The sequence below is a fragment of the Coregonus clupeaformis genome, chromosome 19 (assembly GCF_020615455.1).
Source record: "Coregonus clupeaformis isolate EN_2021a chromosome 19, ASM2061545v1, whole genome shotgun sequence".
Classification (NCBI taxonomy): Eukaryota; Metazoa; Chordata; class Actinopteri; order Salmoniformes; family Salmonidae; genus Coregonus; species Coregonus clupeaformis.
In genome coordinates, this window is record NC_059210.1 from 34,863,710 (window position 1) to 34,878,260 (window position 14,551).

The window sequence follows — 14,551 nt, forward strand, 5'->3', positions numbered from 1 at the left end:
CCTAATCAAGTACTTTCAGAAAGAGAAAGAAAGACTGAGGAGAGAAGAACCAAAAAAAAAGAGTTGACATTACCCTCACATATCCATGGGAACTACTAAACACATTTACAAAACATGACAGGACTCTGGAGCCCGAGGCTTCTTGGACCAAGGAACATCGCTCAAAAACCCGGAACTTTTTGCCCCCGAGGCGTACCTCTAGGTTTTCCCTTTCACACACAGACATGCATTTAAAGACAGAGGAAAGTACTGTACAGAATGTTTACAACGTTCACTGCCAACTGTTCATGTTTGAGGACTTTTAAGACCACCCTCTACTGTCTGACTTAGTGTCATGAGGACTAGAGGGCTGTAGATCTGAAAGGTGAAAGACACACAGACATCAGCAGACAGGGCTGGTCAGCGTTACTGCGGAATCAGGATGGTGACGCAGCTGCCGTGTCCAGCTGCTCGTGCAATGAGAGGGAGAGGAGCTACAGCCAGCTGTAAGACTTCCAGAGAGAAGGAGAGAGTGATAGACAAAGGGGGATAGATGGAGACTAAGGGTCTGACAGAGTCTCCCGGAACACTGACAGAGCCAACAGCTGTGAGATCCAGTCTGTCAGTCAGCCATCCAACGGTTCCAGTTCTGACCTCAACATCACCCTGCATTACAACGTTACCCCACTTCCTGTTATAGATCAATAACACCACGTCTACTCTAGAAAAGAGCTCACCTATCATTTAAATTGATATGAATAATGCTATTGAACCCAGAACTGCCAGGCCGCTAAAAGGAACTTCAATCAGATCTGAGGATGTGTGTTTGGTTATTGAATTAAAAACAGTAATTAGGACCACACACTGGCTCGGCAGTCTTGTCCGTTTTTCCTCGGGAAATCATCCTGAGACTTCAAATAGTCACGCATGCAACGACCTTGACAAAAACACACACAACACACACACACATACAGGCACACTTGAAGAACCCATTACTGTGGGCTAGAATAGGCATTTGCAACGACAGGGTTGTGGGTTCGTTTCCCACGGGGGACCAGTACAAAAAATAAAAAATAAATGTATGCACTCACTAACTGTAAGTCGCTCTGGATAAGAGCGTCTGCTAAATGACTAAAATGTCATGTAAATGTACTTAAACACTAATTTGAGCCACAGGCTTCAAAGCTTTCCTATAAGCAGTGTCTTAAGACACCTGGCTGATGAGCGTGACTACATAGTCTATGGCATGCATGGTTTCCTCCTAGTACCAGGCATGCCAACTTCCTGCCCAGAGACGTGTGTCTGGCCCTGGCCTCTGGTCTGGTCTAGCCTGGCCTGGTGAGAAGGAGGAATACAACGCCTTTTATGGGAAAGACTCTGCCTGGGAGACCTTAACCAAGAGCAGGCACGGCCCTGTGTGTGTGTGTGTGTGTGTGTGTGTGTGTCAGGGGAGGGGTGCTGGCAAAGAGGATGTTTTCTTTATCCTAAAATAAAGTAATGGATCCAGAAAATACCTCAGAGGCATGGTATGGAAAATGACGAAATTAGGGAGGAGAGACAGGAAATGGCTCAGTGAAACAATGTTTTCTACATGAAAAAAATAAGAAGCCCGTTGTTTTTCTGAGTGGCTTATGGAATCCTTTGAAAACGTGTGTACTCTGATAACATCCGTAGATGAAGCCTTAATGGCTGGCGATAAGCTGTTTCACATGACAGAACATGTAGCTTAACCGCATGGATCACATACATCTGTCTCAATGCTCCTTATGGGGGAAGGGGGTGTGGGAGAAGAGCGAGGGAGGGAGAGGAAGGGAAGCAGACAGAGATAAGAAAATAAAAAAGAGAGGGGAACGATGGGGAAGGTAAGATAGGAAAAGGAGAAAGAGAGAGAAGGGGTAATTACCAAATGTAGAATAGTGGAGAAAGGAAAAGGGATGAGAAAAGATGAAGAGATAGGAGAGCAGGTAGCCAAGAGCAAAAGGGTAGAGGGCACAGAAAGATGAAAGCGGTTGGAGAGGGGAGTGTAGGGCCTGTGGCTCTTGACCCTGACTGGACAGGTGAGTCTGTGGAGAGGCAGAGAGGGGGATAGAGAGACAGGTCTACATGAAAAGAAGTAAGCATGGAAAAGGGTAGGAGGAGGGAGAAATAATAATGAGGGATATAGAGGGGGAAAGAGGCGAGACAAAGGTGGTCATTAATCATTAGCTAGGAGTGTAATCTGCAGTGCCCCAGCCTTTAAATCAGGGTAGGGAAAAATAAATCATCCCACTGGTGCATGGGAAGACTGGTGTGGCGTGCAAAAATATGACCTCTCACCTCAGAAGTGGTCACACTGAACATGAACCCGAGAAGAGGAGGACAGAGAGTGTGTGCGCGCGCATGCGTGTGATCCTAGTTTCGGGCAACTTATGTGGATCGTTTGGTTTCTGAAGTGGACCATTCAGTGCCTGTGACCACCACTCTTCAAGACAAGAAAATCCATAGATGTATCTACCATCTGAACTGTGTGTTTACAGAGGTTTCAGAGTGCAAACGATGTTGGTGCAGTGAGCGCAGTTCCTCAATCCTCCTTATCAGGCGTCAACTCGTTGGCCTATAAGAAATATGTTGTGTGGCTACTGAATGCTGACTATGCAGTGTTCAAGACTACAATAGAAGCCCACTAAGGAGAGGCAGCCTTCTGGCAGGTACAACACAAGACTGGCTGTTACTGTTCAGCCCCAACAACCTGCTTCCAATTAATAACATCACTTGGGACCACACGTTACACAAATATGCAGAGGAATTAGCCGAAAGTGCTTTGACTAAAAGTGCTAGCAAAAAGGCTGTATGCATTAAGCTAACAGTGGTTTATTTTCTAAGCAACCTTTGAAATCAAGCCACTTGGCGACTTTGTAGGCATCGCTAACACTAGGCCAATGTTTAGTTATCACCTCAACAGTGAAACACGCAAATTCCATCTACACTGACGCACATACTGCTACTTTAAAGGCTTGGAAGCTAAAACAGTTCTTGTTTTTATTAGTGCATTATTGCTAACTTTATCCATGTATTGACTTTCCCCTCAGCCAGAGGCGCCTGCCTGCCAAGCGCAATATTTCACAAAGCTTGCTTAAATTGGCCTGGTGAATTGTGGCGGCAGCTAACGATTTGCATATGGAAGTGGTTAATGCAATCTGTGACAGGGAACAGCATTCACATCCATCCAACACAGTTACCGTAAACAAGATGGCTTCTAGCACACAGAGCACAGATCTAGGATCAGCTAACACTCCCCATAACAGAAGAAATGAACACATGGACCCCAAGATGATTTGGGGAGAAGAATGTGTACTTGTACTTGGAGCATAAACAATAAAGTTATGCCAGACAATGTGATGAGTTATCCCCGTTTCCTCTGAAGGGTAGCTATGATGGATTTTTGAATCACCTACTGAGTATGTTTCCTGTAACTCTGGTATATGTGGGTGAACTTCTCACCAGAGAAACATGCTGCTTTTCTCACCACCTGGATTTAATTCGATGATGTAATACCAGCCGACCAGCAGTGGAAAAGCCTACAGTATCTACAGTGAGGGTAGAGGAGACAAGACAACAACAGATAAGGAACAGATGTCTGGATGTTCTTCCTGTACTTTGTTGACCAACAAACAATCTGAACAACAACCCTAGAAACAAACCAAACCAACCCCAAGGTAAGTCAGAGGCCAAAAAGGGAATCAATAGAAAGTCAAGAGGTAGTTAAGTAACAGATACGATTAGCATCCCTGAAATATTATTTTGTTGAAATATTATTTAATCTGAGAAATTAAACTAATTGATTGCACCCAAATTGGCCATTTTAATTGATATGATTCAGGTAATATTCAATATACTACCCAACATCCAATTTGGACCAAACTTCTTCCTACCAATGAGTAAGACATGAGAAATCCCCAACAATTGTCTAAAGCCACCCATGGACCCCCCACGCCAATCCCACCCCAACAGTCAGTATACAGAATGAGTTATTTATGTTTGACAAGTAAAATGAAGATATGGCTTGGAGTATTGCTTCTCCATACTATGTAATGTATTCCCTGTGAATCTGGTTTTGTTTTTTCCCCCGTTCAGAGACAGTCACTGAAGTCGCATGCATTATTTACCATAAGGTAGTGTAAAGGTACCGGACAGGTTTTGAACACTAGATGCCGCTGTTCCTGCTATACCGCCACACACACACACACACACACACATCCATTTTACTGGTCTCTTGTGTTTAGTAAATAGATCAACATTTCCTTTGCCACTTTGGGCAGAAAAACAATAGATTTGTCACATTATGAAAATAAATTGTGTAGTCATCCTCACAATTTAAGCCAGTCTTCCATGAAAGCAATTCAGTTTGTCCTAATAGCAACCTAATGCCTCAACTCAACTCTCCTTGAATAGTCCAACAAGTGGCCAGCTCTCAGAGGGCTATCCCTATGCAATTCTCATATGAAGACTTTTTCTACAAGCCCAAAACTTGAGAAATGGACTAGGGACTAAAATGGGGTGGCCCTAATAATATAAGTTATGTTTATCAATAAAAATGATCAGGAAATAGCTTTATACATAGTGATTTTGAAACTCAATGCAACCCAATACACTATACAGTGTATTTTTGGGACTTTTACCACTGAAGACCATTAGCGACCATAGCATTGACACCATTAGAACTGCTGTAGTCTAATGGTTTGCTTGTTCACCAGGAATGGTCTACCACTAACTAATCCCAAGCTTTTTTTGAAGGGAATAAACCACACACACAAAGGAGCCGTTTCCTGGAGACAGATTAAGCATAAAATAAAAAGTTTAACTGATTTGCGGACTGGCTTGAATTGTGGACTGGCTTGAATTGTGGACTGGCTTGAATTGTGAGGATGACAACACAATTTATTTTCATCATGAACCAAATCTATTGGTTTTCTATCCAAAGAAAATGTTGTGATCTATTTAATAAACACAAGAGACCAGAAAAATCTATTCAAGAGTGTGGCGGTATAGCAGGAATAGCGGCATCTAGTGGTCAAAACCTGATACTTTCACACTACTTTATGGTAAATATTGCAAGCAACTTCTTATCCCTTGTGCAAATACAGCAGTCTTTTTCCGGAGCTCACTGGCGTGGGAAACTGAGGGTCCAGAATATTTTTATACAATGTTAAAAGTTTGTTAGCTCAAGCTTCAGGCTGGACCAAGTTGATACAATGTTTCAAGTTCCTTGCAGACAGGCCATAGCCAATGTGATTTATTTTTTATCAGGATAATTATCTATCTGCAGTCTGCAATGTTTTTATTTGTTGGCTTTATGTAGGCTATATTTACATAGCTGGCAATGGCAATAGAAGTTACTTTTAGATTTGTATAATTTTCATTTAGATACAATTTGTATTAATTTCTACAATGACTGAGATATGAAGATTTTATTATAAAGAAATAAAAAACTGTTCCACGAAAATGTGCATATGAAAATCATAACTGGCACACAGATTGGTAGAAATGGTAAGATAAATTGGCACTGCAAATGGAAAAGGTTGCTGACCGCTGGTGTAGCCTATTACTGGCAACTTCAGGAGTGTAATGGCAGAATATGAGAAGGCCAGCAGCAGCAGGAGAAGGAGGGTCGGGAAAAGGTTTTAAACTATCTTGATCTCTGGCTCCCTCAAGTCATTTGTGTGTCTTATTTAATTGTGCTTAAAGCATCCAACAAGCTCAGTAGACTATATATAGGTTGATTTTATTAAAAAACACAGCGGGTGTGTCTATATACAGTGCATTGGTAAAGTATTCAGACCCTTTCACTTTTTCCACATTTTGTTACAGCCTTATTCTAAAATGATTTAAATTAATTTGCATCAATCTACACACAATACCCCCTAATGACAACGCGAAAACAGGTTTTTAGAACACAGTGGCCTCCATCATTCTAAAATGGAAGAAGTTTGGAACCACCAAGACTCTTCCTAGAGCTGGCCGCCCGGCCAAACTGAGCAATCGGGGGAGAAGGGCCTTAGTCAGGGAGCTGACAAAGAACCCGATGGTCACTCTGACAGAGCTCCAGAGTTCCTCTGTGGAGATGGGAGAACCTTCCAGATGGACAACCATCTCTGCAGCACTCCACCAATCAGGCCTTTGTGGTTGAGTGGCCAGACGGAAGCCACTCCTCAGTAAAAGGCACATTACAGCCCACTTGGAGTCTGCCAAAAGGCACCTAAAGGACTCTCAGACCATGAGAAACAAGATTCTCTGGTCTGATGAAACCAAGATTGAACTATTTGGCCTGAATGCATTGCGGCACGTCTGGAAGAAACCAGGCACCGCTCATCACCTGGCCAATACCATCCCTACCGTGAAGCATGATGGTGTTGGCAGCATCATGCTGTGGGGATGTTTTTCAGCGGCAGGGACTGGGAGACTAGTCAGTAGAGGGAAAGATGAACGGAGCAAAGTACAGAGAGATCCTTGATGAAAACCTGCTCCAGAATTCTCAGGACCTCAGACGGGGGCAAAGGTTCACCTTCCAACAGGACAACGATCCTAAGCACACAGCCAAGACAACGCAGGAGTGGCTTTGGGTCAAGACTCAATGTCCTTGAGTGGCCCAGCCAGAGCCCGGACTTGAACACAATTGAACATCTCTGAAGAGACCTGAAAATAGCTGTGCAGCGACGCTCCCCATCCAACCTGACAAAGCTTGAGGATCTGCAGAGAAGAATGGGAGAAACTCCCTGAATAAAGGTGTGCCAAGCTTGTAGCGTCATACCCAAGAAGACTCAAGGCTGTAATCACTGCCAAAGGTGCTTCAACAAAGTCCTTAAAGGAACTGAATACTTATGTAAATGTGATTTCAGTTTTTGCTTTGTCATTATGGGGTATTGTGTGTAGATTGAGGGGAAAAAACGATTTAAATCAATTTTAGAATAAGGCTGTAACATAACATGTGGAAAAAGTGAAGGGGTCTGAATACTTTCTGAATGCACTGTATGGAAAATGTCCACCAGTCCATTGGTCGAAAGAACAGACGACTCTTGGTCGACTACATTTTTGTTTTGTCGGGGACAGCCCTAGATCTATTTCAGGCATCTAAATTGAGTATACTTCTCAAGTAGGGGCCTGAGGGCACACAGTGTGTTGTGAAATCTGTGAATGTATTGTTATGTTTTTAAAATTGTATAAACTGGCTTAATTTTGCTGGACCCCAGGAAGAGTAGCTGCTGCCTTGGCAGCAGCTAATTGGGATCCATAATAAATACAAATAAAAAAAATTCCCATGAAAAACCACAGACAGAGAGGAGCAGACCAAGCCAACCAAGCCACGGCAGCCATTACTGGGCTATAAAGAGACAGGAGTAAGGGCAGAAATCTCCACACATTTCATACACCACTAATATAGGTAGAAATGTGCAACAATGGCAGTCTTCTCTGATTTCTTGTACTTTTAGAAGTCAAAGGCAAACTGTCCTGAGGCCTGTTTGATAGTCTTCTTTTGCCATGCGAATTCTGTTAAGTCTGTTTTTCTTAACCTAGTTGAATGGATGTTTTAATGCCATATTTCCTACAATCACATCAATTTCCCTTCATGACATACAGGATCACTTGACAATGTGTTGGAGGCTGGGGGTCCCTCCTTCCCATGCCTGTGTGCTGCAATAGGGCTAAACCCCATTCAGAGCCCCACTGCCCCGCTGAGCTCATAAAGAACCCCTGCAGACACTATAATGTAAGGGCATCAACGTTACAACAGACGTGTGTGAGAGGGGGAGAACAGCTTAGGTTTACTACAAGCTTCACTCCGTTGATCTAGGTGCTTGACTGCATGTGGGTAGTGGTATTTTTGGAGTAGCGGAAACCTTTTGGAAACACGATATCCTCGCTGGTCCCAATCCCATTCACAAGGGGGCGATAAATTGTTTTTTTTGTCTTTATTTTGTGAAACCAAGGAAGAGTCACCTTCCCTTGCTAGTAGAAGCTAGCTGTCAGCCTGGCTAGCTGGATTTAGCCTGGCTAAAAACATAGCAAGCTAGCTTGCCTTGTTAGCTTCCCACATCTCCATGTGAAATAATCAAATGTATAATTAAAAAATATGCCGTGGCAAATATTCTTATACTTGCCAGTGTAACCTAAAACATTATCCCAGTTTGATATGCTGCTTGTGTATTCATTCTCATATCAGCTAAAAATAGAACGTCATCATGTTTTGGTCACGAAGAAAAAAGCACATGGCTAGCTAGTTGGCTACAGCAGGTTCTACCATTTCACAGCAGTCTGTGAATAAACAATTTTGGGGGGTGGATTCTTGTTGTTTGGTTTACTATTTAAAGCAGTCGCTGAGGTTATATTTGGTTATCAATGCTAAACAGGCTACTTTGATGAACAGCCTATAGTTCAAATCAAGGAACCAAGAGACAACACTGTCCCCACGGCTGTGGCTGTGGAAGGAATGATATGGCGTCTCAATGTTCAGGTGGTAAAAAAGTATGTTGAATGCCGGAACGTATTACAAGGAGCAGTCCCTTTAGTGATGAAAAATTACATTGCAACACGCTGAGAACTATGCATTCATAGGCAGTGTTCACACAGGCAGACCAATTGTGATATTTTTTCCACTAATTGGTCTTTTGACCAATCACATAAGATCTTTTCACATCAGATCTTTTTCAGAGCTGGTCAGAAAAATAAAATAGCAAAAAAAAAGATGAGAATTGGACTGCCTGTCTAAACGCTGCCATAGTTTCCCTTTTGTTATTCTTCAAATGTCAGTGAACTGGAAAATCCACTTGAAGGTGATAAAAGTTAATTTTTAAAGGCGGTATGTGTAGGCTACATGCATCAACCGGTTGCAATCACTTTGGCATTCTAGAGAGTAGATTAACTTGAGCTCCATTGAAAGGAGGGGCATGCATAACTTGTCGTTACCTGTTAGATTTGACAGATTGCCATCTGCTACTATAATGTACAATACTGGTATTGTGACTGCTGTAATGTACAATAATTCATTCCTACAACACGGAATCCTAAAATGGTGGGCATTCTTAAAGGGATACTTCAGGATTTTGGCAATGAGGCCCTTTTATCTACTTCCCCAGGGTCAGATGAACTTGTGGATACCATTTTTATGACTGCGTGCAGTTTGAAGGAAGTTGCTAACTAGCGCTAGCGCAATTAGCATTGGCTCGCGAAAATGCCTCTAACCTCCTTCATAATGGACACAGACATTAAAAATTGTATTTATGAGTTCATCGGACTCTGGGGGAAGTAGATAAAAGGGCCTCATTGCCAAAATCCTGAAGTATCCCTATACTGTACATACCCATATCTATTATCTAAGGTTCCATTATTGGGACTGAATGTTTCCAAGCGTTTAGGTGGAGGTAAGAGAGAGGAAACTTCAAAGAGGAACTAACCAGCATGGTCAGTCTGTCGACTCTGTCCCATGAAGGATTAGCCTCATTACATCTCTCAAAGACTTCACAAGGAAAGGCCACACTGACAGGCCCCATGGTTAGGCCAACAAGTTTTAAACTGACTACATGACAGTTAACAAGAAACAATTATGGGACGGTGGGCCCAAATTGTAGCCTATTTGGGTGTTTAAAAGAGTGTTTCCTGGTATAATGGTCCAGAGCGTTTCCTGGTCAGAAAACCAATGTGTCTACTTCCAGCCATGCCCATACAGACTATGAGGCAGTGTCATGGGTTACTTGGTGGATATTTCCCACATTGCTAGAGATCTTGGGATGATTTCTGAAAGTGGGTCTGTGATGTTTTTTTTTGTATTTGTTTAATGACACAAACACATTCAATACTAACACTATTTGGATCATACATTTTAAGTTACATCTGTAGTATGCAATAAGGAAACAGGTGGCATTGTGTAAGAACAGTGCAATATGTATATGCTTTTAAAGGTGTGTTGTAATGTTTTATCTAGAGAATGAAGGACCATAAACACATTTCTATCCAAAACACCTCTAAGTAAGCAATGTTTTTGTTTGAAGTTGTTAAAACGGAAGTTGGTCTTTAATTATTTACAGTGGTTGAGGAGGCATATCACATTGCTCTTGTTCAGTCTTGCTGGGGAGATATGTCGAGCTGTCGCTGAATGCTGGAAGCCAAACCAAATTCCACTGACTAGTGAATTGTTGCTAACCCGTAACCTGAGAGTCGAAAAGCCTGTAATTGCAGTTTAAGACACACAGCAATTTCCTTTTTAAACTGTGAGCTGTTTAGAATACTACAGCGAGAAAACAGTAGGCCTATGTTTAAGGTAATGCAAGTAGCGCCTACTTTGCAGTGAGAAAGTTGACAGCGCCTATTCTATTCTAAAAGTATCTTTCGACGTTCAGTGCCATAAAACGACATGTTCCTGCATCCAATATCTGCTGCCAACGCATCAAACCAAGAACTGATTTAGAGAGGAATGTTTACCGACATGAAAATGACAGTATTGGCTACCCACTTCTTACATTGTGGCGATTTTGGTCGTCACACACACACACACACCATGGACACACTGTTGCTTCTACACCTACTGTATCGTGTTAACTGGGTGTCGAGAGCATACTTTCTTCATATTTTATCAAAAACTGTACTTCCACTTATAAATACATTATCTAATTGCAAAGCAGACCTCTCTTACAAAATGTAGCCTAAAATAAATTGTATTCCCCAAATCAGACATTGATTGGATGTTCGCTGTCCCATGGAAAGTTCCACTACACCAACCATGCTGCGGTCACGCGTACGGTCGCGCGAGCCCACTGCTGCCTTGTCTTGACATTACAGAGAACCGTAGCAACGAGTAAACTAGCCGAAAAGTGAAGTCTAAAATACTGTTATTTTACCTTAATACTTTGCCCACCGCCTGAAGGACCATTTTACAACTTAATCCACTTTTTGAGTTCCTCTGTGAGTGCATATCCGTATTGTCTCCTGAAATAGGACAGTAATCTCCGACCATAATTGAACGGAAAAACTTTAGAAAACGTCTCTCCACACCGTTTCTCTCCGATGAGGCTGTACAATTAAATACTACAATTTTGACTGTAGGCTACAGAAGACCTGAGGAGAAACCTATTTGTGGCTTTCGCAACTGCCCGCCCACCTTCTCTACTTGCAGCCAATCGGGGGAGAGGAGTCTCCTCTAGGTGCGAAAACAGAACCCCCACAATAAGGGAAAGGGGGATACCTAGTCACTTGCACAACTGAATGAATTCAACAGAAATGTGTCTTCTGCATTTAACCCAACCCCTCTGAATCAGAGAGGTGCGGGCGGGCGGACGTCACAGCCAGCTCATGTGGACGTGGTCCATGTTCTTTCTTGAAGAGTTGTCGCAAAGTACAATAAAGAGCCAGGTGGTCTGAAGAAGGCTACATAGTACATGATTCTGTGCTACAAAGTAGCCATAACGGTTACAAATGTAACTCTAGTTAATAATGATCACACTGTGGTATGAAGACACCATCTACTATGACAGTTGTAACTTTGATCTAACATTGTAATAACTATGTAGTTGTACTGTACTGTAACAAATTTAAAACAATGCCAAAAGCATACTGTAAACACAAAGATAAGTGGTCTAATCAATTTAAACCAAGCTAATATTCTTCAGCCTGAGGCTATCCCTATTATATCCCAACCAGCTGGATTAAAACAATTCCTAAAATTAAATCTCAAAACAATTAATGTACAATTAGATGGCAGCAATGACCTAGATTTTTGTTGCACAGGCCTATAGTAATCTCACTAGATAGGTTAGCTGCATTGAGAGGCCTGATATCAGCAGAACGTGGTTAGTTCATGAAAGGCTACATGTTGAAAGGGCGAGGCCACATTCTTGTGTTTGACTCTGAACCTCACCTGGAACTTAACTGTGAGGCCGGGAGATGAGCAGTAGATGGGCATGTAGCAACTTGACTTTGGCACAACAGGACTGGTGGTGTACAGGTGAGAGGCAGTGAGGTAAACCAGCTCTGAAAGCCTCCAATTAAGATTGAGTGTGAAGGCTGAGGTGGTGTTTTGGTTGTTTCGGCGCAAGTCTGAGGTCGGGTTAATAGAGGCATTACACAATCTGGACTTGGTTGATATCGATCCTCAACGTTGAGAGTACAAAGAGAGTACAAAGCAATCTTGAAAACAGGCCTACTACAGCAACAGAAAGTGAGAAGACTTTCTCAGGTTATGATAAAAGATCATGAATAAAAAGGCATTCTAAATCTTCCTCTCTCCCTTCTATCCTCAGACACTTCTTTCCCCATCTTTCATTCGCCCCTCCATTTAACATCTTCCTTTTCTCTTGACATTTTCCTTCTGACCCCTTTTCACTCTACATTTTTCCCTTTTCTGACCAGGGCTGGTATCCCTAAAGCATCTCAGAGGAGGAGTGCTGATCTAGGATCAAGTCCCCCCGTCAATATCATGTAACTCATTATGATCTAAAAGCCAAAACTGACCCTTTATCAGCACTCCTACTCAGAGCCATTTTATAAAATATGGCCCAGGTTTCTCTCCTTGTCCCCCTCTCTCAGGCTGGACCAGTGGGCTTGCAGCTGCAAATGAGAGACATTCCAGCTGACTGCTGTAGCATGGCATAGACACTCACAAAGACACACTAATCTGGGGGACCTCTGGAGCTCAGCTCACTCCCAGTGTGTGTGTGTGTGTGACTTAGTGTGTATGTCACAGACAGTCTGCGTGTGTAAGGGTCTGAGAGTTTGTCGGGGTCAATCAGTGTGTGTGAGAAATCTTTACATGCGTGTGTGCAAGAGAGAGAGACCCTGCTTGTTTGTGTGCGGTGGTGGCTGTGAACTCCTCCCGTGTATATCTTACAAGTATCTGAGAGTGAGGTGGTTTGATAGGGGCCCTGTACAGGTCCATCTGCACGCTCTGCCAGCATGGCTCCTCTAAGGGCACATGCCTCCCTGTCTGGCCCCAGCACAGAGCTCAGTCAGGGGGGATGGGGGAGGGAGGCTGAGGGGGTGGAGCTCTGGTGCTCCAGAGCATCGCTCTGAATGGCTGCTGCAGTGGTGAGGAGAAAGAGAGAGAAGGGGGAGGAGAGAGAGGCCAGAACAAGGCAGAGCTTTTTCCCAGGAGCTATTTATAACCTCAGCCGGCCTCTGCCTGGGCTATACTGACCAGAGAGAAAGGGGGAGAGAGGGGGAGGTAGGGAAGGGGAGAGATTGAAAGAGAGAGGTGGTGAGGACAGAGAGAGAGGGGCACAAAAGTAGCGAGAGTGACATTAGGGCCATGGGGGAACTGTTCTAAATGGCGTCGGGCCCTACTTGAGGTGGTGACCACTGAAGTGAAAAGCAATGTAATGGAAAAAAGTTTCCATCCATTTGCTTACAACTATTACATCAGCGGTCACCTAAAATAGAAGGCAGCCATTCAAGATCACTGGGCTATAGCCAGAGCCTCTGCATTCAGAATTAACTCCATTCAAGACAGAGGGCTCAATCAGGCTTCAAGGTCAAAGACAACTTAATAAAGTACTGTTGCTGGAGTTAAAAAGCAATTCAGTTGCTGGAAAGTAATAACCTATTATTGTCATTATTGTACAACTAATGAATTGCTGTCATTTCTGGAGTTCAAAAAGGTTGGCTAATATAGTTAGCAATGGTCTCCTACATGACCCAACAAAGGGCCTTCCAGGTAGAAATAAAACCACTTACTACAGTCCTAGCCTACAGGTTGGAATCATTCACACAAATAAAACATGGCATCACTGTGCCACCTGGTTTAACCGTACTACACCCACTGTCTCCAGATGACAAACGCATCTAAATCTTCCCTAAACATTAACTCACGCTATAAACATTATCTGATGCTCTCGCCATTCCATGGAAGAAACACACAACTAGGACCTCGGACTTACATAACCCGTAATCTGTATAACAAACACATACTAAACATGATCTCATGTCACTGGATTAATATAAACCAATCTCAGTACAGTATGTATACTAAGTACAGTATGTCAAACAAAGGTGTTCTTCCTAAATGTGATCTAACACTATATGACTCACATAGCCTAAAATCACATTCTGTAGAACAAGCACGTAGGTAGCTAGCCCATAACACTAAACATTAGGCCTATCTAACCTGATGACTCATATCCCCTTTCTAGCGATTGGATGTTATTTTACTCTTGAATTGCTCAGTGAACTATGAGAGTCGTGACACCGAGGACTGCAGTAGGGAAGCATCAGGACATCTTCCCATTCATAACTGAGATGCGATGTTGTTGATTGTTTATTGTGAGAGGCTGCCCCTAACCACAGATCTAGGATGAGATCAACCTACTCCCCAATCCTAACTACCCATTAGGGGGATGAGAAAATATCTGAACCAGTATCAGTGGATAGGGGGACAACTTCTAGCCAACTTACACCCTCACAGACAGCTTTAAGGCATCCCTGGAAACCACAGTGTCTGCTTTGAGGCCCATATTCAATAAAGAACACACATTGATCATTAAAATACAACATGGGGGGGAAAAAATCATAAAGAGTTGTGTAAGAAGGTTGCTGGAAACACTGACGTCAATGG

The 14,551-nt window shown here is 42.9% G+C and overlaps 1 protein-coding gene across 12 annotated transcripts in view; it reads right to left on the reverse strand.

Moving 5' to 3' along the window:
* LOC121532057 (MOB kinase activator 2) overlaps positions 1 to 14,551 on the reverse strand; it is a 98,245-nt gene that overhangs the window by 11,824 nt on the left and 71,870 nt on the right. Inside the window, exon 1 of one of the 12 annotated variants that reach the window (XM_041837708.2) lies at positions 11,864 to 12,150. The exons of 9 other annotated variants lie outside the window; for them this stretch is intronic. In XM_041837708.2, coding sequence (XP_041693642.2) covers positions 11,864 to 12,066 — 203 coding nt within the window. In that variant the 5' untranslated portion in view covers positions 12,067 to 12,150. Of the gene's footprint in view, positions 1 to 3,459; positions 3,486 to 10,847; positions 11,218 to 11,863; positions 12,151 to 14,551 lie in introns of those variants that run through there. 2 more of the 12 variants (XM_041837712.2, XM_041837720.2) reach the window with 2 other exon arrangements.